Source organism: Oncorhynchus gorbuscha, unplaced genomic scaffold (genome assembly GCF_021184085.1).
Source record: "Oncorhynchus gorbuscha isolate QuinsamMale2020 ecotype Even-year unplaced genomic scaffold, OgorEven_v1.0 Un_scaffold_1737, whole genome shotgun sequence".
NCBI lineage: Eukaryota > Metazoa > Chordata > Actinopteri > Salmoniformes > Salmonidae > Oncorhynchus > Oncorhynchus gorbuscha.
The window spans coordinates 565-27,645 of NW_025746429.1; the positions used below are offsets into that span (position 1 = coordinate 565).

The window sequence follows — 27,081 nt, forward strand, 5'->3', positions numbered from 1 at the left end:
GGCTGTAATCTCTGCCAAAGGTGCTTCAACAAAGTACTGAGTAAAGGCTCTGAATACTGATGTAAATGTGATATGTTCCTTTGTTTTTGTTTTTATACATTAGCTAACATTTCTAAAAAAAAAAAATGTTTTTGCTTTGTCATTGTGGGGTATTACGTGCAGATTGATGAGGGGAAAACGATTTAATCAATTTAAGAATAGGGCTGTAAATGTAACAAAATGTGGAAAAAGTCAAAGGGTTCTGAATGCTCTGTATGAGTTCATCCCAAATGACACACTATTTTCCATGTGGGCCCTGGTCAAAAGCAGGGCACTAAATATGAACCAGGCTGCCATTTGGGACAAAGCCTATGCGTAAATACATGATGATGGTGTTGTTATGAAGTTGTAAAGGAGGCTTATCTGTTGGACTTTGTTCCACGGGATCATGAGGAAGTGAGGTAGAGTTGTTTAGTGTGTGTGTGTTTTGCGGGGAGCTGCTGCTGTTGCAGAAGAAAAATCAGCCCGCGCAGAGAAGCACGAGATGGAACCTCACTCAACTGTCTAGTTCTCCCCGTTAGTTAAACACTATCAACCCTTTACTGTGGGAATTGTGATCGAAACAACACAATTATTAGCTACTTTCAATGCAACATACCGAAACAAAACCAACGATTCAAGAGACTTTGTTGTAGACAGAACTCAACAGAGCAGGATTCTATTGCATTGACATGCACATACTCTAGTCTAAACAGACCGGTGCGCCGTAACCAATCAGAGCTGCAGTAAGGCCTATATGCAAATAAACCACTACCATACCTGTGCCTTCACGTTGAAAGTGACTGTCTTTACAGAATCAGCGGTCGTGAGTAGATGAGCTGTTTTGAGATCATATTCTTTGCTCGTTGGTGAGTTATTAGCCCAGTTATAGATCAGTTGTAGTCCTCAATGGGGGAGTGTTTGTTTCCTACAAGACACAACACGTGTGCATTTCTAGACGTCTTTGAAAAGTGATTCGGGTAAAGAGCTTTTTTGTGTTAAAGGGGCAGTATTGTATTTTGTTGTATTTGTCAGGTTTTCTGTAATAATGGTATGGGAATAAAATGGTTACTTGAATCAAACGACTCAACAACATTTTCAGTCAAATCAAAATCAAATCAAATTTTATTTGTCACATACACATGGTTAGCAGATGTTAATGCGAGTGTAGCGAAAGTCACCACCTTGTCTGAAGGACAAGTGGATAAACAGGTTCATGTCAACAAGCCCTGAATGTGTTTTCAAACGTCTCATAGAATGTAGGCCAACATTGAACACCACACATTGGCTGCTACTGTAGGCTGAATGATAGAACAGCTATTTCCATGTTAAAATATTATGGGATGCATTTTCCCCATTGTTTTTGATGGTAGGCCCCTCTGGTAGTCCTACATGATGATCAAATAGTAGTCTACTTGATCACTGTTAAAACCAGGGGCGCAACTTTGGTTTTAGAAGTGGGGGGGCATAATTGTATTATTTTCATCCACTCAGATAAACACTCCAAACAACCTACCTGTGTCATGTTTTGTCTTAGATTGTCTTGTCATTATGCTTTCCCTTCTGTTCGTTTCCCCCTGCTGGTCTTATTAGGTTCGTTCCCTTTTTCTATCCCTCTCTCTCCCCCTCCCTCTCTCTCCTCTCTCTATCGTTCCGTTCCTGCTCCCAGCTGTTCCTATTCCCCTAATCATCATTTAGTCTTCCCACACCTGTTCCTTATCTTTTCCCCTGATTAGAGTCCCTATTTCTTCCCTTGTTTTCCGTTCCTGTCCTGTCGGATCCTTGTCTATTGTTCACCGTGCTGTGTCTATGTATTGCCCTGTCGTGTCGTGTTTCCCTCAGATGCTGCGTGGTGAGCAGGTGTCTGAGTCTGCTGCGTTCAAGTGCCTTCCCGAGGCAACCTGCAGTTCTTGATCAAGTCTCCAGTCTGTTCTCGTCATTACGAGTAGTATTATGCCTTTTGTTTGTAAAGTAACTTTACTGGATTAAAGACTCTGTTTTCGCCAAGTCGCTTTTGGGTCCTCATTCACCTGCATAACAGAAGGATCCGACCAAGGAATGGACCCAGCGACTACAGATGCTCGTAACACTGCCGTCGAGATCCAAGGAACCATGCTCGGCAGACACGAGCAGGAATTGTCTGCTGCTCGCCATGCCGTGGAGAACCTGGCCGCTCAGGTTTCCGACCTCTCTGGACAGTTCCAGAGTCTTCGTCTCGTGCCACCTGTTACTTCCTGGCCTGCCGAGCCTCCGGAACCTAGGGTTAATAACCCACCTTGCTACTCCGGGCAGCCCACAGAGTGCCGCTCCTTTCTCACCCAGTGTGATATTGTGTTCTCTCTCCAACCCAACACATACTCTAGCGAGAGAGCTCGGGTTGCTTACGTCATTTCACTCCTTACTGGCCGGGCTCGAGAGTGGGGCACAGCTATCTGGGAGGCAAGGGCTGATTGTTCTAACAATTACCAGAACTTTAAAGAGGAGATGATTCGGGTTTTTGACCGTTCAGTTTTTGGTAGGGAGGCTTCTAGGGCCCTGGCTTCCCTATGCCAAGGTGATCGATCCATAACGGATTACTCTATAGAGTTTCGCACTCTTGCTGCCTCTAGTGACTGGAACGAGCCGGCGCTGCTCGCTCGTTTTCTGGAGGGACTCCACGCAGTGGTCAAAGATGAGATTCTCTCTCGGGAGGTTCCTTCCAGTGTGGACTCTTTGATTGCTCTCGCCATCCGCATAGAACGACGGGTAGATCTTCGTCACCAAGCTCGTGGAAGAGAGCTCGCGTCAACGGTGTTTCCCTGCTCCGCATCGCAACCATCTCCCTCCTCTGGCTCAGAGACTGAGCCCATGCAGCTGGGAGGTATTCGCATCTCGACCAAGGAGAGGGAACGGAGGATCACCAACCGCCTGTGCCTCTATTGCGGATTTGATGGACATTTTGTCAATTCATGTCCAGTAAAGGCCAGAGCTCATCAGTAAGCGGAGGGCTACTGGTGAGCGCTACTACTCAGGTCTCTTCATCTAGATCCTGTACTACTATGTCGGTCCATCTACGCTGGACCGGTTCGGGTGCTACATGCAGTGCCTTGATTGACTCTGGGGCTGAGGGTTGTTTCATGGACGAAGCATGGGCTCGGAAACATGACATTCCTTTCAGACAGTTAGACAAGCCTACGCCCATGTTTGCCTTAGATGGTAGTCATCTTCCCAGTATCAGATTTGAGACACTACCTTTAACTCTCACAGTATCTGGTAACCACAGTGAGACTATTTCTTTTTTGATTTTTCGTTCACCTTTTACACCTGTTGTTTTGGGTCATCCCTGGCTAGTATGTCATAATCCTTCTATTAATTGGTCTAGTAATTCTATCCTATCCTGGAACGTTTCTTGTCATGTGAAGTGTTTAATGTCTGCCATCCCTCCCATTTCTTCTGTCCCCACTTCTCAGGAGGAACCTGGCGATTTGACAGGAGTGCCGGAGGAATATCATGATCTGCGCACGGTCTTCAGTCGGTCCCGAGCCAACTCCCTTCCTCCTCACCGGTCGTATGATTGTAGTATTGATCTCCTTCCGGGGACCACTCCTCCTCGGGGTAGACTATACTCTCTGTCGGCTCCCGAACGTAAGGCTCTCGAGGATTATTTATCTGTGTCTCTTGACGCCGGTACCATAGTGCCTTCTTCCTCTCCGGCCGGGGCGGGGTTCTTTTTGTTAAGAAGAAGGACGGTACTCTGCGCCCCTGCGTGGATTATCGAGGGCTGAATGACATAACGGTTAAGAATCGTTATCCGCTTCCCCTTATGTCATCAGCCTTCGAGATTCTGCAGGGAGCCAGGTGCTTTACTAAGTTGGACCTTCGTAACGCTTACCATCTCGTGCGCATCAGAGAGGGGGACGAGTGGAAAACGGCGTTTAACACTCCGTTAGGGCATTTTGAGTACCGGGTTCTGCCGTTTGGTCTCGCCAATGCGCCAGCTGTTTTTCAGGCATTAGTTAATGATGTTCTGAGAGACATGCTGAACATCTTTGTTTTTGTCTATCTTGACGATATCCTGATTTTTTCACCGTCACTCGAGATTCATGTTCAGCACGTTCGACGTGTTCTACAGCGCCTTTTAGAGAATTGTCTCTACGTAAAGGCTGAGAAGTGCTCTTTTCATGTCTCCTCCGTTACTTTTCTCGGTTCCGTTATTTCCGCTGAAGGCATTCAGATGGATTCCGCTAAGGTCCAAGCTGTCAGTGATTGGCCCGTTCCAAGGTCACGTGTCGAGTTGCAGCGCTTTTTAGGTTTCGCTAATTTCTATCGGCGTTTCATTCGTAATTTCGGTCAAGTTGCTGCCCCTCTCACAGCTCTTACTTCTGTCAAGACGTGTTTTAAGTGGTCCGGTTCCGCCCAGGGAGCTTTTGATCTTCTAAAAGAACGTTTTACGTCCGCTCCTATCCTCGTTACTCCTGACGTCACTAGACAATTTATTGTCGAGGTTGACGCTTCAGAGGTAGGCGTGGGAGCCATTCTATCCCAGCGCTTCCAGTCTGACGATAAGGTTCATCCTTGCGCTTATTTTTCTCATCGCCTGTCGCCATCTGAGCGCAACTATGATGTGGGTAACCGTGAACTGCTCGCCATCCGCTTAGCCCTAGGCGAATGGCGACAATGGTTGGAGGGGGCGACCGTTCCTTTTGTCGTTTGGACAGACCATAAGAACCTTGAGTACATCCGTTCTGCCAAACGACTTAATGCCCGTCAAGCTCGTTGGGCGTTGTTTTTCGCTCGTTTCGAGTTTGTGATTTCTTACCGTCCGGGTAGCAAGAACACCAAGCCTGATGCCTTATCCCGTCTGTTTAGTTCTTCTGTGGCTTCTACTGATCCCGAGGGGATTCTTCCTTATGGGCGTGTTGTCGGGTTGACAGTCTGGGGAATTGAAAGACAGGTTAAGCAAGCACTCACGCACACTGCGTCGCCGCGCGCTTGTCCTAGTAACCTCCTTTTCGTTCCTGTTTCCACTCGTCTGGCTGTTCTTCAGTGGGCTCACTCTGCCAAGTTAGCTGGTCATCCCGGTGTTCGAGGCACTCTTGCGTCTATTCGCCAGCGCTTTTGGTGGCCGACTCAGGAGCGTGACACGCGCCGTTTCGTGGCTGCTTGTTCGGACTGCGCGCAGACTAAGTCGGGTAACTCTCCTCCTGCCGGTCGTCTCAGACCGCTCCCCATTCCTTCTCGACCATGGTCTCACATCGCCCTAGACTTCATTACCGGTCTGCCTTTGTCTGCGGGGAAGACTGTGATTCTTACGGTTGTCGATAGGTTCTCTAAGGCGGCACATTTCATTCCCCTCGCTAAACTTCCTTCCGCTAAGGAGACGGCACAAATCATCATCGAGAATGTGTTCAGAATTCATGGCCTCCCGTTAGACGCCGTTTCAGACAGAGGCCCGCAATTCACGTCACAGTTTTGGAGGGAGTTCTGTCGTTTGATTGGTGCGTCCGTCAGTCTCTCTTCCGGGTTTCATCCCCAGTCTAACGGTCAAGCAGAGAGGGCCAATCAGACGATTGGTCGCATACTACGCAGCCTTTCTTTCAGAAACCCTGCGTCTTGGGCAGAACAGCTCCCTGGGCAGAATACGCTCACAACTCGCTTCCTTCGTCTGCTACCGGGTTATCTCCGTTTCAGAGTAGTCTGGGTTACCAGCCTCCTCTGTTCTCATCCCAGCTTGCCGAGTCCAGCGTTCCCTCCGCTCAAGCGTTTGTCCAACGTTGTGAGCGCACCTGGAGGAGGGTGAGGTCTGCACTTTGCCGTTACAGGGCACAGACTGTGAGAGCCGCCAATAAACGCAGGATTAAGAGTCCAAGGTATTGTTGCGGCCAGAGAGTGTGGCTTTCCACTCGCAACCTTCCTCTTACGACAGCTTCTCGTAAGTTGACTCCGCGGTTCATTGGTCCGTTCCGTGTCTCCCAGGTCGTCAATCCTGTCGCTGTGCGACTGCTTCTTCCGCGACATCTTCGTCGCGTCCATCCTGTCTTCCATGTCTCCTGTGTCAAGCCCTTTCTTCGCACCCCCGTTCGTCTTCCCTCCCCCCTCCCGTCCTTGTCGAGAGCGCACCTATTTACAAGGTACGTAAGATCATGGACATGCGTTCTCGGGGACGGGGTCACCAATACTTAGTGGATTGGGAGGGTTACGGTCCTGAGGAGAGGAGTTGGGTTCCGTCTCGGGACGTGCTGGACCGTTCACTTATTGATGATTTCCTCCGTTGCCGCCAGGATTCCTCCTCGAGTGCGCCAGGAGGCGCTCGGTGAGTGGGGGTACTGTCATGTTTTGTCTTAGATTGTCTTGTCATTATGCTTTCCCTTCTGTTCGTTTCCCCCTGCTGGTCTTATTAGGTTCGTTCCCTTTTTCTATCCCTCTCTCTCCCCCTCCCTCTCTCTCCTCTCTCTATCGTTCCGTTCCTGCTCCCAGCTGTTCCTATTCCCCTAATCATCATTTAGTCTTCCCACACCTGTTCCTTATCTTTTCCCCTGATTAGAGTCCCTATTTCTTCCCTTGTTTTCCGTTCCTGTCCTGTCGGATCCTTGTCTATTGTTCACCGTGCTGTGTCTATGTATTGCCCTGTCGTGTCGTGTTTCCCTCAGATGCTGCGTGGTGAGCAGGTGTCTGAGTCTGCTGCGTTCAAGTGCCTTCCCGAGGCAACCTGCAGTTCTTGATCAAGTCTCCAGTCTGTTCTCGTCATTACGAGTAGTATTATGCCTTTTGTTTGTAAAGTAACTTTACTGGATTAAAGACTCTGTTTTCGCCAAGTCGCTTTTGGGTCCTCATTCACCTGCATAACAACCTGACCGCTCTGAGGCGTCCGCATGCCCCCCCCTTAAAAGATTTAGATGCACTATTGTACTATTGTACTATTGTAAAGTGACTGTTCCACTGGATGTCATAAGGTGAATGCACCAATTTTGTAAGTCGCTAAATGACTTAAATGTAATGTAAATGTCCTAAAGCACACTGTTGCCCTGTTTTGTATCATATTTCAATGATAAAACTGGGGGGGACTTAATGGAATTTCAGAATGTGGGGGGACATGTGCCCCAGTGAAGTTGCGCCCCTGGTTAAAACTAACTTAAAGTGGGTACAGCCTCAGTGGTCACAGTAAACGTGCGCCAGAATTTGCACAGAATGTTGAAGTACCTGAAATTTGCTCAGTTTTAACCGGAGTCCTATGGGCCCTGGTCAACAGTAGTACACTACCCTATGGGCCCTTGTCAACAGTAGTACACTACCCTATGGGCCCTGGTCAACAGTAGTACACTACCCTATGGGCCTTGGTCAACAGTAGTACACTACCCTACATTACCCTATGGGCCCTGGTCAACATTAGTACACTACCCTATGGACCCTGGTCAACAGTAGTATTCTACCCTATGGGCCCAGGTCAACAGTAGTATTCTACCCTATGGGCCCTGGTCAACAGTAGTACACTACCCTACACTACCCTATGGGCCCTGGTCAACAGTAGTACACTACCCTATGGGCCCTGGTCAACAGTAGTATTCTACCCTATGGGCCCTGGTCAACAGTAGTACACTACCCTACACTACCCTATGGGCCCTGGTCAACAGTTAGTACACTACCCTATGGGCCCTGGTCAACAGTAGTACACTACCCTATGGGCCCTGGTCAACAGTTAGTACACTACCCTATGGGCCCTGGTCAACAGTAGTACACTACCCTATGGGCCCTGGTCAACAGTAGTACACTACCCTATGGGCCCTGGTCAACAGTAGTATTCTACCCTATGGGCCCTGGTCAACAGTAGTACACTACCCTACACTACCCTATGGGCCCTGGTCAACAGTTAGTACACTACCCTATGGGCCCTGGTCAACAGTAGTATTCTACCCTATGGGCCCTGGTCAACAGTAGTACACTACCCTATGGGCCCTGGTCAACAGTAGTATTCTACCCTATGGGCCCTGGTCAACAGTAGTATTCTACCCTATGGGCCCAGGTCAACAGTAGTATTCTACCCTATGGGCCCTGGTTAACAGTAGTATTCTACCTTATGGGCCCTGGTCAACAGTAGTATTCTACCCTATGGGCCCTGGTCAACAGTGGGTTAAATATAATTAAAGACACCCATTTCAGGAAGTGTTTTGAATTTTAAATACAAAATGTTACAACTTTTTAAATTAGTAGCTTCTACTCTTCCATCTATTGAGAAGTAATTGAATATAGATTTTTTTTCAGATTACTTCCTGAACTGACTGATCTCAATTCGAATTGACCCCAAACCTGACCTTTACTATACCCATTTACCATGGGCAGGAACCATAACTCACACACTCTAGTCAGTTAAACATTTACACAAGGATTCATTTTCATTTCCTTAATCCAACATCTCACAGAACAGCTGGACATTTCCCCATAATGGGCCCTGGGTATTCTACCCTATCATGGTTTGGTTAGCTATCAAATTCACTGACGTGTGAAGTACAGTTTTCCACTCTGTCTGTGTGTACACATCTAACAGAGCTGTCTGTGTGTACACATCTAACAGAGCTGTCTGTGTGTACACGTCTAACAGAGCTGTCTGTGTGTACACGTCTAACAGAGCTGTCTGTGTGTACACATCTAACAGAGCTGTCTGTGTGTACACGTCTAACAGAGCTGTCTGTGTACACATCTAACAGAGCTGTCTGTGTGTACACGTCTAACAGAGCTGTCTGTGTGTACACATCTAACAGAGCTGTCTGTGTGTACACGTCTAACAGAGCTGTCTGTGTGTACACATCTAACAGAGCTGTCTGTGTACACGTCTAACAGAGCTGTCTGTGTGTACACGTCTAACAGAGCTGTCTGTGTGTACACGTCTAACAGAGCTGTCTGTGTGTACACGTCTAACAGAGCTGTCTGTGTACACATCTAACAGAGCTGTCTGTGTGTACACGTCTAACAGAGCTGTCTGTGTGTACACGTCTAACAGAGCTGTCTGTGTGTACACGTCTAACAGAGCTGTCTGTGTGTACACGTCTAACAGAGCTGTCTGTGTGTACACGTCTAACAGAGCTGTCTGTGTACACGTCTAACAGAGCTGTCTGTGTGTACACATCTAACAGAGCTGTCTGTGTGTACACATCTAACAGAGCTGTCTGTGTGTACACATCTAACAGAGCTGTCTGTGTGTACACATCTAACAGAGCTGTCTGTGTACACATCTAACAGAGCTGTCTGTGTGTACACGTCTAACAGAGCTGTCTGTGTGTACACATCTAACAGAGCTGTCTGTGTGTACACGTCTAACAGAGCTGTCTGTGTGTACACATCTAACAGAGCTGTCTGTGTGTACACGTCTAACAGAGCTGTCTGTGTGTACACGTCTAACAGAGCTGTCTGTGTGTACACATCTAACAGAGCTGTCTGTGTGTACACGTCTAACAGAGCTGTCTGTGTGTACACATCTAACAGAGCTGTCTGTGTGTACACGTCTAACAGAGCTGTCTGTGTGTACACATCTAACAGAGCTGTCTGTGTGTACACATCTAACAGAGCTGTCTGTGTACACGTCTAACAGAGCTGTCTGTGTGTACACATCTAACAGAGCTGTCTGTGTGTACACGTCTAACAGAGCTGTCTGTGTGTACACATCTAACAGAGCTGTCAAACATTAGGCACCAAGACAGAGTTAGAAGGTAGGGTGACTGGTGCTGTGTTTTTTCTAAACTGATTTAAAAACACCCCTCTTCTAACAAGTCTTTTCTTTCTCATGTAGCAACACACACAAAACAAACACAGATATTCCTAGTCATACACACAACTCTTTCATATTTTATTATATCCTCCAAAGAAGCACTCGGGGAGTTTCAAACTCAGAGCACCCTTTCCCAGCCACGAGCAGAGCAACAGCCCCTTACCTTTTTGGAGTCCTGGAGGAGACGAGGTACTGTGGACTGGAGTCCTGGAGGAGACGAGGTACTGTGGACTGTGTGAGGCTAAAGATCAGAGCTGCTACTCCCTCGAGACAGTGAGAAAGTGAACCAGGTAGGAAAGAGAGCGAGAACGAGCGCGCACACAGAGGGGAGGAGTGGGGCAGATGAGGTAACAACGTTATCTGAAGTGGCTGAATAGTGAACACAAGCCTGATGGAAAATAACTCCACCCGTTGGTCAATCACTAGTTCCAGTGTAATTGCATCATCACTGTGTGACGACGAATCACAGTATAAAAGTAAGCAGGAAATTCCACTCACAACAGGGGCATTTCACAAATGACATTGAGCCCTGGTCAAATGTAGTGTACTACCGTATCTAGGGAACATGGTGTCATTTGGGACACAGGCCTGAAGACTCTGATTCCCATCAATAGACCAGAGACCTCTGACTCACTAAAGGGTTTTAAAGTGAAGAGGTGGAGGGGTGTGAATATCCTGTGTTCGTGTGTGTGTGTGTGTTGAGGGGAAATTGTGGCTGTGGTGAGTTAAGCTGTTTATAGTTCTCGATAAACAATGTTGTGGTTGGAAAATACGTTTGTTAGTGAGAAGACAGAAGACCTAGTAGCCATGCATTAACCATGCATGAGCAGCCTATTATCACCATGACTCCTCCTCAGTTAGACTATTAGAACGTAACGCAGACCAGACAGTCATTACTTTACTAACATTGGTCCATTGGTGTTAAAAGAAGGTAATTAGAACACCTATCATAGGCCTATTTTCAGGTGAATACATTTTAGAAAAGTGTGTGTGTTCATCCATCCACCATTCGTTGTTTCCTGAGAATGTATACTGAAGAAAAATATAAACGTAACATGCAACCATTTCAACAGTTTTACTGAGTTACAGGAAATCAGTCAGTAAATCAGTCAATTGAAATAAATGTATTCGGCTCTAATCTATGGACTTCATATGACTGGGCAGGGGCGCAGCCATAGACTCTGGTGAACATTCCTTCAGTCAGCATGCCAATTGCATGCTCCCTCAACTTGAGACATCTGTGGCATTGCACACTTTAGAGTGGTCTCCCCCCCACATACACTTGTATCCCTCCTCCGGCTTGGCTACTGCGGGGTACCGTTCAGAGGAATGGCAGCCCGGAGGAATGGCAGCCCGGAGGAATGGCAGCCCGGAGGAATGGCACTTCAAGCATTTCTCTACCCTTCACCAGGTGGTTACAGACTGAAACAACGCAAAGAGGATTCGCCATGAGTCCAAAACACTGGATACGGAGACCGAGGCCGGGACTCTGCACACCCAAGCTGAGGGGACGCGGCACCTGGGAGAGAGACTGCAGCATATCCACTTCTGGAATCGGAGCTGCAGCGGCACATCGAGAAGCTGGTGGCCGAGACAGACCTCCTCCTGGGACAGAAGAGGAGGCTGTTGAAGGCGCTGGACGCCACTAAGATCCCGTTTGCCATCGCCACGGATAACCTAACCTGTCGGGAACTGCGACCGCGTAGAGGAGGAGCTGCTGATGATACAAAAATAACACAGACTTGTCTTTGCTCTAGTTCACCGAAATACTTGTATCATTATTACATGTTGCCTATACATTATTTCACTAGAAACCAATCTGAAAATAAGGTGATGGTTGTGTTTGTGTACCGCAGGAGGTGGAGTTAATCAGGAGCATCCAGGCTCTGTTGAAGAGAACGCTGAGTCAGGCTGTCAATCAAATCAAGTGAGTGTCACAATGAAACAATAAGGGGGTTTATTTATCAAAACTGGGATGATACAAATTATGACAAGCAAATAAACCAAAGTGCTTTAAAATATACCAAGGGCTAAATGACATGAAAACCGAACTGTCCTATAAAGTATTAACGTTAAAAAGAACTACGCTATAACGTGCAGGAACAGAACGTACATAAACCAAAAATCAACTCGCTGATGGGACGTTCCATTATAAGGAGAGTGGCCAGCTCCAAGGCAAGTCTGCAAACCGTCAAGTTTTACATTTCCACAATAATGTTAACGTTAAATATAAGCATTATTTGATCAATAACAGTATACAATATCAATGTATAACTGTACTTCGCTATTTTAAACTCGTCAAAGGGAAAAAGAGTTCCACTGGGGTGAACAGAGGGTGGGCATTTCCCAACTCCCTTCCGGAACCGTATTTTAACCCTGGGATTCAGGTCGGACCTCCTTTATCAGCACACCGTGGCATCCATCACTGCTGAGGAATAGAGGTAAACAAGACATTACTTTGAACTGTGACTATTTACTTGAGAATAATAATGGTTAAATTATAACAATGACTGTTACCACGTAAACTATGAAGCGTGCACGCAACATAGAAAACAATGATAGCAAATGTCAAACTGTATTTCTGCAACACAGTTACGTATGGGATATAAGAAACAAAAGTTGTGTGTCGCGTCGTCATTTATATTATGTGTACAGTGCAAATTGAGTGATAACGTGCATAATTAAATTTATATTTATACACTTGTGTAAAATGTAATACAAACTCCAAATGCATTTTTAGGTAGCTAACTAACAGCCATGGAAGAGAGTGAAAGGATAGCTGCTCCAACTGTCAGAAGGTAGAGTAGGCTATTCTGGATAGGGCAGGTACTGTTGTGTAGTTCCACTCCATAGTAAGAAGTGAGGACGGAGAGAATAGTAACATAATATTCAGTGTGGTCTAAGTTTAGTATAATGAAGTCTGTTTTCTGTCCTCAGATACAGAGCTGTAAAACCCTGTCTGCAGATGAAGAGCAATGGTTCCCAGTCCTGTTCCTGGGGTCTCAAAGGGGTACACATTTTAATTTTTGCCTTAGTGCCACTCAGCTGATTCAAGTGATCAAGTCATCATCAAGCTTCAAGTAGTATTTATGTATTCATTTGTGACGTTATCCTTGATATGATCCTGCTGTCTCACATGCATCTATCCAATGTTATGTTTGTTTGTTTATAAGATATATTATACTTTATACTAATCCACAATGACCTGGTAATGTAAAAGTCTAATGACATTATCTTCCATATTCCTACAGATGGCTTGCAACTTGAAATTTCTTCAAAACGATTGTCACTGTGTAGGGCACTGCACAGTTGGGTGACCAGGGCCATCTGGGACTGTTGTCGTGGAGATTTCCTCTATTTACCAAATCATGGGAGCAAACCACACACACAAGTCAGAGTTAGTTATAAAAGTCCACCTTTAATTATATGAGCTCTATCACAATCCTGTGACTCTCAGATAAATTCAGTGTCCCTCAATGAATTCTCTGAAAGCCCCACTACAATACAACTGAGATCCTTTAATAGCAAAGAACACACATAGTCAGACAGCATAGACATAATAAATCGTTCAGCTTTGTCTCCTTACTCAAACCCCAGAACCATAAACCAATCCTGGGGCGGCAGGGTAGCCTAGTGGTTAGAGCGTTGGGCTAGTAACCGGGAGGTTGCAAGTTCAAATCCCTGAGCTGACAAGGTACAAATCTGTCGTTCTGCCCCTGAACAGGCAGTTAACCCACCGTTCCTAGGCCGTCATTGAAAATAAGAATTTGTTCTTAACTGACTTGCCTAGTTAAATAAAGGTAAAATAAAATCAACAGGCATATATCAAATTGTCATTTAGATACAACCAACCCTAAATACAACCAATCCTGGACAAGCTCACAGAGAGGAGAATGAGGCTATGGGTTAAGATAGAAACAACATTAGAGTGAGCATAGAATGATTCCAGACACTGCCACCCTCCTTTCCCCACTGGGAAAGGTAGGGAGTAAAATATATGTTTACCCATGCAACTTAGTCTTGACAGAACAGATAACTGCAACCTCGCCACAGTATTATACAGAAATACCATTCGGTATACAAATACCATTCTGATGAGAAGTAACTTACACACATTTGATAAAACACAGATGATAAAACATCTTACATATGTTACCAACAAATTCTGAATCTTCCACGACACTGTCTCGTGGGGATTTCAGGCATCTGTGAAGACTACCTGTGTCCTGCATAACTTCATGATGATGAACAGGAGGGGACATGCAGCGCTCCGCCGTGTGCCAGAGGAGAGGTCTGCTGCTCTGCAGGATGTTGCCAGGATGGGGGCCAACAACGCAGCACAGTAGGCAATCCGTGTGCAGGAGACCTTCACCTCCTACTTCTTCACAGAGGATGCTGTTCCTTGGCAACACCATAGACTACACCATGCTCAACCAAAGCCATCCACATTGCAATAAGAGTATTCTTCCATTTACTTAGCTATGTCAACTGCAGTTATTGAATTTCCAGTTTCTCTTCCTTTGATTTCTACTTTGCGGGTGAGGGTGCTGTTTAGGTAGGAGTGGTGTCTGTACAAAAACAAAACAGACTCACCCATTTTGAAAACATTTAGAACAATTAGACACCCTATAAGCCACAACTACACACGTGTCTATTGCTATAAAGAAGCGTTAACACACCTCACACAGGCCTTTTTCAGGTGAATACGTTTTAGAAAAAAATATTAGTGTGTGTTTCTGGAAAAAAGGGCCACTAATTGTCTCAAAAGTCCATTATTATTGACTTTTGAAACAATTATTGTTAATCAGTAAAAGTGGCAATCCGCAGTTAATATAACTTGTGCTTAGTTGTACCCCATTGTTAGAGGAAATTATGGTTGAAATGATTAATTATGTATACATTATTGATTAGAACCATTTATTCTAATACTATTATGTTATGGTATGAAAAGTAAAAGTTATTGGTTAAGCTGTTACTGAAAATGTAAGCAGAACGAATTAATTGTCTGTGTCTCTTGAGAAGTTAAAGGGGGCCGATGCTATGGCTTTTCATACAGATAAGAATGTTTTGGTTGGATTCCATTAGTGGAGAGAAGTATATATTTTAGACAGGTTGGAATGTAGTTTTATGAGGGGAGTAAAACTTCTCTAGGACTGAATACTACCTATTGTAAGGTTGGGAGAGGGTGTGAAACTGATGACGTCATTTTATGTTCCCTTTCTTTAAAATGTAATGTTCTTTGTATTTGGGGTCAGTACTCTCTGGAATTAAACGCTCTTACCTGGCTTTTAAGACTGGTCTCGATCTACTTCATGCATAATTCATGAACTTACACATCATTAATGAATTAGAAACGAGTGCGAAATTGGTTTTGGCAATTAAAACATAAAGGAATTTAGAATTCCTCTATCAGCCTCTTGGGAAGTTTAAGGGGGAGGGATGAGATAAGAATGTTTTGGTTGGATTCCATTAGTGGAGAGATGCTAGTGGTTGGAATGTAGTTTTATGGGAGGAGCAGGAAGATAGTACCAGACCTAATAAACAATGGGCTCTTGTGAGAATCGGAGAGAGGGTGGGAAACTGATGATGTCATTTTCAGTTTATAACCTGTGGAAATGTGTGTAAGCATTTAGTACTCTCTTGTAATAAACGCTGTTACTTTTGGCTTTTAAGACTGGTCTCAATCTACTTCATGCATAATTAATGAACTTACAATTCATTAATGAATTAGAAATGAGTGCGAATTGGTTTTGGCAATAAAACATAAAGGAATTTAGAATTCCTCTATCACCCATCAGAACCCAAAATATCAGCTTGTTTTGCTCCAATGTTTGTAAATGTAAAAATAGCACTGTGTAGCCCAAAACATTGATAAAGATATACTTTTGGACGGTCAGTCAGTGCATGCATAGCTCAGTCTTAGAGCGGTTACACTTCTCCAGACCCATCCCACAGCTTTTTACAAAAACAGAGGCAGGGTTCAGCTTTTTTATTGTTTCAACTGTGGACTGTCCCTTTAAAAAACCCAACAACCAATCAATACCAACGTCAATACAAATAGAATCCTACTTTCTGTCTAACATGAAGATTCACAGAATGAAAGAAAACGTATATTACAATCAGTGTAAAGAGTCTGCTAGAAGTGGCCTTAGCTTGTTACACTCTGACACTAGGCAATGTTAAGCTGGTCTTCCAGTAGTCATTTCAGCCACAGTCAGACTATTGTTCACAAGCGTGTGTGTTATGGTTGGAAATATGAGTCACCATTATTCTGGTACTAAAAGTGTTCTTGACCTAGTGGTGTAGAGTTGTAGACCAGTTGTGTAGTGGTGTAGACTTGTGGTGTATTGGAATGGATTCATAAAAGTATAGATCACTTTGTGGCAGCAGTGTCTGTGGGCCGGGGCTAGTTGTGGATCAATTTGTGGCAGGTTTCTCATCTTGGTCTAGTCACATGTGTTTGTGTATGTGGATCACTTTGTGGCATGCGTCTCATCTTGGTCTATTCGCGTTTGTGGATGTGGATCACTCTCTTGCAGTTGGGGCAGCGGTGTTCTACATCCTTACAGGAGTCAACACAGAATGGAATCCAAGAGCATGGCCAGCACCTAGAGAGAGAGAAGGGATTCAGTGTGTGTATCCATCTCTACAGTGTATGTGTGTTTGAGAGAAAAAACGATGTTTGCCACATGTCTGCATATGGTGTGTGCTTGTATAACTCACATGAAGCAGCAGAGGACTCCAAAGATGAGCCAGGTGACCAGTCCAGGGGTGTGTGTGGTCTCTGTCAGAACCGGGACCTGACAGTGGGGACACATCATCTGGCCGGGTACGTCTCTTAGCAGCGGCTGCTGTATCACCACCTGGGTTACTGTAGGGAGAGGAGAATACTGGTTAGAACCAGATAGAACTGGTCAGAACCACCACCTGGGTTATTGCAGAGGGAGGAGAATACTGGTTAGAACGGGATAGAACTGGACAAAACCAATTAGGCCCCCCAAAAATTGGGTTCTTTGTTCTATATTTCCCGCCCCCTCAGAGGGTAGAGGATTAGAAGGGCTGCTAAGGCTGGGTGTTGCTATGACCAGGATATCCAGCCAATACCTTGTGTGACTACTATTTGGTTCTCGTTTTCCACGGTGTACTGTGAATAATAAAATAAGGAACCGATTGAGGTAGTTTGGTCAGAGAGTTAGGAGTTTTCTTCAGTGTGTGTGTGTGACTCACTGCCGGGGGCATTTGTAGGTTGTGCCATGCCCGGGCCGGGTTGGGGAGGTGGTGGGTACATGCCGGGTTGGGGAGGTGGTGGGTACATGCCGGGTTGGGGACCTGATAAATAAGGGATAAATAAATACATCAATACACTGTCATTTATCACAAATCCAGGGATACAGAGTGGTTGGCCAGCGTTATGGGAGCACAAACCCAGGGATACAGAGTGGTTGGCCAGCATTATGGGAACACAAACCCAGGGATACAGAGTAGTTGGCCAGCATTATGGGAACACAAACCCAGGGATACAGAGTGGTTGGCCAGCATTATGGGGACACAGGGATACAGAGTGGTTGGCCAGCGTTATGGGAGCACAAACCCAGGGATACAGAGTGGTTGGCCAGCATTATGGGGACACAGGGATACAGAGTGGTTGGCCAGCATTATGGGAACACAAACCCAGGGATACAGAGTGGTTGGCCAGCATTATGGGGACACAGGGATACAGAGTGGTTGGCCAGCATTATGGGAACACAAACCCAGGGATACAGAGTGGTTGGCCAGCCCTTAACAATGATGTTCATGACATCTATGGCTATCATAACACACACTTCCAAAATGCTTAATGAAAACACTTTGAAGGGAGTTGCTGTCCAGGAAAATGTTTAATATACATAATACATAAAGAATAAGGTCTGGTTTGTTAAACACAGATGATACCTAGTCCTGGTCTGAAAAGCTCTTCAGAGGGTTCTCCTATGGGGATAGCCGTAGAACCCTTTCAAGTTCTCCACATCACCTTATTTTCTATGAGTGTCGGCTTTAACTGTCCCGAACAGTATCAGTGTAGGTCTGATATCTTACCTCCCTGGAAGCCAGGCTGAGGGGGGTAGGCTGTCCCCCCCCCACTTCCCTGGTAGCCCGCTGGGAAGCCGGAGTAGGGGGGAGCCGACACGTCCTGCGGGGGTCCATACTGGCTCTTCTCCATACTGTCTGGGGTGGGGTTGAGAGAGAGAGAGAGAGTGGAAGACAGTGAGCACAAACACATTGAGCACACCTTATGAAAATAACACATTTAGAAAACATATGTCTCTGCCCCTCACCTTCTCTCCCCCCTATAATACACAGTACAGTATGTAATCTGGAATCAGCTATAATACACAGTACAGTATCTATCTCTCTCACCTATCTCTCTCACCTATCTTCTTTCACACACACACACCTTGTTCAAGCTGTTGCCTATAACATTGACACACACCCATGTGTTCAACCTGACAGGTTTGGTGACATTTCTTTAGGACAAATAACTAGATTGGTGACATTTCATTGGACAAAGACATGGCCTGTAGCCTCTGAATAGTACAAGCCTATAACAACACCACAACTAATGAATGCCACACACCCACTAAATCTATCAGAATAACTCTGGTCTATGTTACTGGTGAATGATTAACAGTTAGAGTTAGATAGAAAACTTTTAAGTGTCAATCCACAATGACACATCAGTTGACAATACAAAATACAGAGGCCGCCCTTTCCTGCAGTCAATGTCCAGAAGTGCCCTCTGTGACCTCATGGCCCTTTCCTGCAGTCAATGTCCAGAAGTGCCCTCTGTGACCTCATGGCCCTTTCCTGAAGTTAATGTCCAGAAGCGCCCTCTGTAACCTCATGGGTGGAATGTTTTTCATATTTTACATAATTGTATCATTTTTTCTTCTTTTTTTTTGCGACAAAAATCCAGTGTTTCTATGTCAAACAGTTTTGTTATGTTTCAGTCTTCTGTGATGTATATAAAGTGTAATATTGGGATGCAAACACAGAACTGAATACGTTTCAACTCTACACCTGACATGGTACAGGTGTCTTCTTTTTATAAGCCCATAACCATGTGTGTGAGGTGTATACTTTGCACTCACTGCAGTAAAAGGTTCCAAGCCATATTATGGACCCCTCAGATAGTGTTGAGACACTAGTCAGTCACAGGCAAACACAGTACAGTATGTCATCTGGAATCAGCTATAATACATAGTACAGTATGTCATCTGGAATCAGCTATAATACACAGTACAGTATGTCATCTGGAATCAGCTATAATACACAGTACAGTATGTCATCTGGAATCAGCTATAATACACAGTACAGTATGTCATCTGGAATCAGCTATAATACACAGTACAGTATGTCATCTGGAATCAGCTATAATACACAGTACAGTATGTCATCTCATCTACAGTATGATAGTACAGTATGTCATCTGGAATCAGCTATAATACACAGTACAATGTCATCTGGAATCAGCTATAATACACAGTACAGTATGTCATCTGGAATCAGCTATAATACACAGTACAGTATGTCATCTGGAATCAGCTATAATACACAGTACAGTATGTCATCTGAATCAGAAGTACAGTATGTCATCTGGAATCAGCTATAATACAGTACAGTATGTCATCTGGAATCAGCTATAATACACAGTACAGTATGTCATCTGAATCAGAATCAGTACAGTATGTCATCTGGAATACACAGTACAGTATGTCATCTGGAATCAGCTATAATACACAGTACAGTAGTCATGTCATCTGGAATCAGCTATAATACACAGTACAGTATGTCATCTGGAATCAGCTATAATACACAGTACAGTATGTCATCTGGAATCAGCTATAATACACAGTACAGTAGTCATCTGGAATCAGCTATAATACACAGTACAGTATGTCATCTGGTCAGCTATAATACACAGTACAGTATGTCATCTGGAATCAGCTATAATACACAGTACAGTATGTCATCTGGAATCAGCTATAATACATAGTACAGAATCAGCTATAATAAGTACAGTATGTCATCTGGAATCAGCTATAATACATAGTACAGTATGTGAATCAGCTATAATACATAGTACAGTATGTCATCTGGAATCAGCTATAATACACAGTACAGTATGTCATCTGGAATCAGCTATAATCAGCTATAATACACAGTACAGTATGTCATCTGGAATCAGCTATAATACACAGTACAGTATGTCATCTGGAATCAGCTATAATACATAGTACAGTATGTCATCTGAATCAGCTATAATACATAGTACAGTATGTCATCTGGAATCAGCTATAATACACATAGTACAGTATGTCATCTGAATCAGAATACAGTATGTCATCTGGAATCAGCTATAATACATAGTACAGTATGTCATCTGGAATCAGCTATAATACATAGTACAGTATGTCATCTGGAATCAGCTATAATACATAGTACAGTATGTCATCTGGAATCAGCTATAATACATAGTACAGTAGCTATCTAATCACTATAATACATAGTACAGTACAGTACAGTATGTCATCTGAATCAGCTATAATCAGCTGTCATCTGGAATCAGCTATAATACACAGTACAGTATGTCATCTGGAATCTGGAATGTCATCTGGAATCAGCTATAATACATAGTACAGTATGTCATCTGGAATCAGCTATATAATCAGTACAGTATGTCATCTGGAATCAGCTATAATACACAGTACAGTATGTCATCATCTGGAATACAGTATGTCATCTGGAATAATAATACATAGTACAGTATGTCATCTGGAATCAGCTATAATACATAGTACAGTATGTCATCTGGAATCAGCTATAATACATAGTACAGTATGTCATCTGGAATCAGCTATAATACATAGTACAGTATGTCATCTGAATCAGCTATAATACACAGAATACAGCTGGAATATAATACACAGTACAGTATGTACTGAATCAGCTGTACACAGTACAGTATGTCATCTGAATCAGCTATAATACACAGTACAGTATGTCATCTGGAATCAGCTATAATACACAGTACAGTATGTCATCTGGAATCAGCTATAATACACAGTACAGTATGTCATCTGGAATCAGCTATAATACACAGTACAGTATGTCATCTGGAATCAGCTATAATACATAGTACAGTATGTCATCTGGAATCAGCTATAATACACAGTACAGTATGTCATCTGGAATCAGCTATAATACATAGTACAGTATGTCATCTGGAATACATGTCATCTGGAATCAGCTATAATACACAGTACAGTATGTCATCTGGAATCAGCTATAATACACAGTACATGTCATCAGTATATGTCATCTGAATCAGTCATCTGGAATCAGCTATAATACACAGTACAGTATGTCATCTGGAATCAGCTATAATCATCTGGAATCAGTACAGTATGTCATCTGGAATCTGGAATCAGCTATAATACACAGTACAGTATGTCATCTCAGCTATAATACACAGAATCAGCTATAATATGTCACAGTACAGTATGTCATCTGGAATCAGCTATAATACACAGTACAGTATGTCAGAATCAGCTATATACACAGTACAGTATGTCATCTGGAATCAGCTATAATACACAGTACAATATGTCATCTGGAATCAGCTATAATACACAGTACAGTATGTCATCTGGAATCAGCTATAATACACAGCACAGTCAGTCATTAAAAACAAACTATTATAAGGAAATGCATAGATTATACTAACATACAGTACATACAGTGTATTCTGGAATCAGGAAGTATTCAGACCCCTTGACTTTTTCCACATTTATTTAAGTTACAGCCTTATTCTAAAATGGATTAAATAAATAAAAAATCCTCTGAAATCTACACACAATACAACATAATGACATCACAATACCCCATAATGACATCACAATACCCCATATGACATCACAATACCCCATGACAAAGCAAAAACAGGTTCTTAAAAATGTTAGCAAATGTTTACAAAACAGAAATACCTTATTTACATAAGTATTCAGACCCTTTGCTATGAAATTTACTCTAAATTGAGCTCAGGTGTATCCTGTTTCCATTGATCATCTTTGAAATGTTTCTACAACTTGGAGTTCACCTGTGGTAAATTCAATTGATTGGACATGGTTTGGAAAGGCACACACCTGTCTAAATAAGGTTTCACAGTTGACAGTGCATGTCACAGCAAAAACCAAGCCATGAGGACGAAGGAATTGTCCGTAGAGCTCCGAGACAGGATTGTGTCGATGCACAGATCTGGGGAAGGGTACCAAAAATATGCAGCATTGAAGGTCCCCAAGAACACAGTGGCCTCCATCATTCTTAAATGAAATAAACTAAATAACAAAAAAATAAACAAATAAACAAAAAACTTAGTAACTCCGCCAGAGTCTTTTGGTTCACTTTTGCCGGTCCCAAGCCCGGGTAAAGGAGGGTTGGAATTGTGACATTTAAAAAAAAGAATGTTTTTTTACTTGCATTTTGTCTCTCCCACAACTTTATTCCTCTCTCCTACAGCGTCCATCACAATTACATGGCCAATTATGCAAAGACGTCATTTAGCGATTTCTAGCGACTTTTAGGACAGCCAATAGTCATTTAGCGATTTCTAGCGACTTTTAGGACAGCCAATAGTCATTTAGCGATTTCTAGAGACTTTTAGGACAGCCAATAGTCATTTAGCGATTTCTAGCGACTTTTAGGACAGCCAATAGTCATTTAGCGATTTCTAGAGACTTTTAGGACAGCCAATAGTCATTTAGCGACTTCTAGCAACTTTTAGGACAGCCAATAGTCATTTAGCGATTTCTAGCGACTTTTAGGACAGCCAATAGTTACTTTCCTTATTGAGGAGTTGGCAACACTGTTTGAACGTGCCTGTCTTTACAGAATCAGCGGTCGCGAGTAGATGAGCTTGTTTTGAGATCAAAGAGAGAGATGCATGTAGCCACGTGTGCACATTTGTTCATATCCTTTGCTAGTTAGTGAGTTATTAGCCCAGTTATAGATCAGTTGTAATCCTCAATGGAGGAGTGTTTGTTTCCTACAAGACACAACACGTGTGCATTTCTAGACTTCTTTGAAAAGTGATTCAGGTAAAGAGCTTTTTTTGTGTTAAAGGGTCAGTGTTGTATTAGTCAGGTTTTCTGTAATAATGGTATGGGAATAAAATGGTTACTTGCATCAAACAACTCAACAACATTTTCAGTCGCCTCCTTGTCTGAAGGACAAGTGGATAAACAGGTTCATGTCAACAAGCCCTGAATGTTTTTTTTCAAACGTCTCATAGAATGTAGCCAACATTGAACACCACACATTGGCTGCTACTGTAGGCTGAATGATAGAACAGCTATTTCCATGTTAAAATATTATGGGATTCATTTTCCCCATTGTTTTTGATGGTAGGCCCCTCTGGTAGTCCTACATTATGATCAAATAGTAGTCTACTTGATCACTGTTAAAACCAGGGGTGCAACTTTGGTTTTAGAAGTGGGGGGAGACATAATTATATCGTTCACTACTTTTAACCGGAGTCCTAAGGGCCCTGGTCGACAGTAGTACACTACCCTATGGGCCCTGGTCAACAGTAGTACACTACCCTATGGGCCCTGGTCGACAGTAGTACACTACCCTACACTACCCTATGGGCCCTGGTCGACAGTAGTACACTACCCTAAGGGCCCTGGTCAACAGTAGTACACTACCCTATGGGCCCTGGTCAACAGTAGGTTAATTAGAATTAAAGACACCCAATTCAGGGCCCGTTTTAAATAAGTAGCTTCCTCTTCCATTTATTGAGAAGTAATTGAATATAGATTTTTTCAGATTACTGCCCTGGGCCCTGAAGGATCTCACTACCCATTGACCCCAAACCTGACCTTTACTATACCCTAGTGGGCCCAGGTCTAACAGTAGTATTCTACCCTATGGGCCCTGGTCAACAGTAGTATTCTCCCATGGGCCCTGGTCAGGTTAAACATTTTCACAAGGAATTTTTTTAATTTCCTCTTCCAACATTGAGAAGAATTGAATATAGATTTTTTCAGATTACCCTGAACTAAATTATATCATGGTTTGACCTTTACTATACCCATTTACCATGTGGCAGGAACCATAACTCCACACTCTAGTCAGTTAAACATTTCACAAGATTCATTTTCATTTCCTTAATCCAACATCTCACAGAACAGCTGGACATTTCCCCATAATGGGCTGTCTGTGTGTATTCTACATCTATCAGGTTTGTCTGTGTATCAAATCTCACTGAGCTGTCTGTGTGTACAGTTTAACAGAGCTGTCTGTGTGTACACATCTAACAGAGCTGTCTGTGTGTACACGTCTAACAGAGCTGTCTGTGTGTACACATCTAACAGAGCTGTCAAACATTAGGCACCAAGACAGAGTTAGAAGGTAGGGTGACTGGTGCTGTGTTATCTCTAAACCGATTTAAAAACACCCCTCTTCTAACAAGTCTTTTCTTTCTCACGTAGCAACACACACAAAACAAACACAGATATTCCTAGTCATACACACAACTCTTTCATATTTTATTATATCCTGCAAAGAAGCACTCTGAAACCCCCAACTCAGAGCACCCTTTCCCAGCCACGAGCAGAGCAACAGCCCCTTACCTTTTTGGAGTCCTGGAGGAGACGAGGTATTGTGGACTGGAGTCCTGGAGGAGACGAGGTACTTTGGACTGGAGCCCTGGAGGAGACGAGGTACTGTGGACTGGAGCCCTAGAGAAGACGAGGTACTGTGGACTGGAGTCCTGGAGGAGACGAGGTACTGTGGACTCGAGTCCTGGAGGAGACGAGGTACTGTGGACTGGAGTTCTGGAGAAGACGAGGTACTGTGGACTGGAGCCCTGGAGGAGACGAGGTACTGTGGACTGGAGTCCTGGAGGAGACGAGGTACTGTGGACTGGAGCCCTGGAGAAGACGAGGTACTGTGGACTGGAGTCCTGGAGGAGACGAGGTACTGTGGACTGGAGTCCTGGAGGAGACGAGGTACTGTGGACTGGAGTCCTGGAGGAGACGAGGTACTGTGGACTGGAGTCCTGGAGGAGACGAGGTACTGTGGACTGGAGTCCTGGAGGAGATGAGGTACTGTGGACTGGAGTCCTGGAGGAGACGAGGTACTGTGGACTGGAGCCCTGGAGGAGACGAGGTACTGTGGACTGGAGCCCTGGAGAAGATGAGGTACTGTGGACTGGAGTCCTGGAGAATACGACTGTGTGGAGCTAAAGAATAGAGCTGCTACTCCAGACAGACAGTGAGAAAGTGAACCAGGTAGGAAATAGAGTGAGAACGAGCGCACACACAGAGGGGAGGAGTGAGGCAGCTAAGGTAAAAACGTATTCAAACAGGAAATTCCACTCACACCAGGGGCATTTCCCAAATGACATTGAGCCCTGGTCAAATGTAGTGCACTACCGTATCTAGGGAGCATGGTGTCATTTGGGACACAGGCCTGAAGACTCTGATTCCCATCAATAGACCAGAGACCTCTGACTCACTAAAGGGTTTTAAAGTGAAGAGGTGGAGGGGTGTGAATATGGTGTGTGTGAGAGAGAGAGAGAAGGGAAATAGTGTCTGTGGTAAGTCACAGTGTTAAACGGTAATGTGTTATTGTTCCCGATTATCAACATTGCTGTGGTTGTTGGTGAGATGAGTAACCTTCAGTTAGACTATTAGAACGTAACGCAGACCAGACAGTCATTACTTTACTAACATTGGTCCATTGGTGTTTGGAAAAAAGGTAATTAGAACACCTATCATAGGCCTATTTTCAGGTGAATACATTTTAGAAAAGTGTGTGTGTTCATCCATCCACCATTCGTTGTTTCCTGAGAATGTATACTGAAGAAAAATATAAACGTAACATGCAACCATTTCAACAGTTTTACTGAGTTACAGGAAATCAGTCAGTAAATCAGTCAATTGAAATAAATGTATTCGGCTCTAATCTATGGACTTCATATGACTGGGCAGGGGCGCAGCCATAGACGGGCCTGGAAGAGCATAGGACCACCTACTTGGGAGCTAGGCCCAGCCAATCAGAATGATTTGTTCCCCCACAAAAGGGCTTTATTACAGACAGAAATAGTCCTCAATTTCATCAGCTGTCTGGGTGGCTGGTCTCAGACGATCCTGCAGGTGAAGAACCCAGATGTGGAGGTCCTGGTCTGGCGTGGTTATTCAACATTCTGCCATATTGTCTAAAACAATGTTGGAGGTGGCTTATAGTAGAGAAATTAACATTAAATTCTCTGGCAACAGCTCTGGTGAACATTCCTTCAGTCAGCATGCCAATTACATGCTCCCTCAACTTGAGACATCTGTGGCATTGCACACTTTAGAGTGGCCTCCCCCCCACATACACTTGTATCCCTCCTCCGGCTTGGCTACTGCGGGGTACCGTTCAGAGGAATGGCAGCCCGGAGGAATGGCAGCCCGGGGAATGGCACTTCAAGCATTTCTCTACCCTTCACCAGGTGGTTACAGACTGAAACAACGCAAAGAGGATTCGCCATGAGTCCAAAACACTGGATACGGAGACCGAGGCCGGGACTCTGCACACCCAAGCTGAGGGGGCACCCAAGCTGAGGGGGCACCTGGGAGAGAGACTGCAGCATATCCACTTCTGGAAGTCGGAGCTGCAGCGGCACATCGAGAAGCTGGTGGCCGAGACAGACCTCCTCCTGGGGCAGAAGAGGAGGCTGTTGAAGGCGCTGGACGCCACTGAGATCCCGTTCGCCATCGCCACGGATAACCTAACCTGTCGGGAACTGCGACCGCGTAGCGGAGGAGCTGCTGATGATACAAAAATAACATAGACTTGTCTTTGCTCTAGTTCACCGAAATACTTGTATCATTATTAAATGTTGCCTATACATTATTTCACTAGAAACCAATCTGAAAATAAGGTGATGGTTGTGTTTGTGTACCGCAGGAGGTGGAGTTAATCAGGAGCATCCAGGCTCTGTTGAAGAGAACGCTGAGTCAGGCTGTCAATCAAATCAAGTGAGTGTCACAATGAAACAATAAGGGGGTTTATTTATCAAAACTGGGATGATACAAATTATGACAAGCAAATAAACCAAAGTGCTTTAAAATATACCAAGGGCTAAATGACATGAAAACCGAACTGTCCTATAAAGTATTAACGTTAAAAAGAACTACGCTATAACGTGCAGGAACAGAACGTACATAAACCAAAAATCAACTCGCTGATGGGACGTTCCATTATAAGGAGAGTGGCCAGCTCCAAGGCAAGTCTGCAAA

The 27,081-nt window shown here is 44.2% G+C and overlaps 1 protein-coding gene and 2 long non-coding RNA genes across 5 annotated transcripts; 2 read left to right on the top strand and 1 right to left on the bottom strand.

Annotated features, from left to right (window-relative positions):
* Positions 1-250: 250 nt before the first annotated feature.
* Positions 251-11,933, top strand: LOC124023954. Of its 2 annotated transcripts, none has more exons than XR_006836809.1 (4): positions 251-887; positions 9,854-10,477; positions 11,169-11,684; positions 11,858-11,933. It is a non-coding gene; the product is annotated as an uncharacterized LOC124023954 (long non-coding RNA). The 2 variants fall into 2 exon arrangements; XR_006836810.1 differs by having other exon boundaries at positions 9,854-10,233.
* Positions 11,934-15,731: 3,798 nt separating this feature from the next.
* LOC124023959 (lipopolysaccharide-induced tumor necrosis factor-alpha factor homolog) lies at positions 15,732-25,005 on the bottom strand. Of its 2 annotated transcripts, none has more exons than XM_046338121.1 (5): positions 24,427-25,005; positions 17,834-17,962; positions 16,985-17,086; positions 16,481-16,628; positions 15,732-16,365 (listed from the first exon to the last, which is right to left on the bottom strand). In XM_046338121.1, the coding sequence occupies exons 2-5, from the start codon at positions 17,955-17,957 to the stop codon at positions 16,260-16,262; spliced, it is 480 nt and encodes a 159-aa protein (XP_046194077.1). In that variant the 5' UTR covers positions 17,958-17,962; positions 24,427-25,005; the 3' UTR covers positions 15,732-16,259. The 2 variants fall into 2 exon arrangements, with proteins under 2 accessions (XP_046194077.1, XP_046194078.1); XM_046338122.1 differs by having other exon boundaries at positions 17,834-17,958; positions 24,427-24,986.
* LOC124023961 lies at positions 16,540-27,069 on the top strand. Its single transcript, XR_006836816.1, has 3 exons — positions 16,540-16,586; positions 26,750-26,820; positions 26,994-27,069. It is a non-coding gene; the product is annotated as an uncharacterized LOC124023961 (long non-coding RNA).
* Positions 27,070-27,081: the final 12 nt, after the last annotated feature.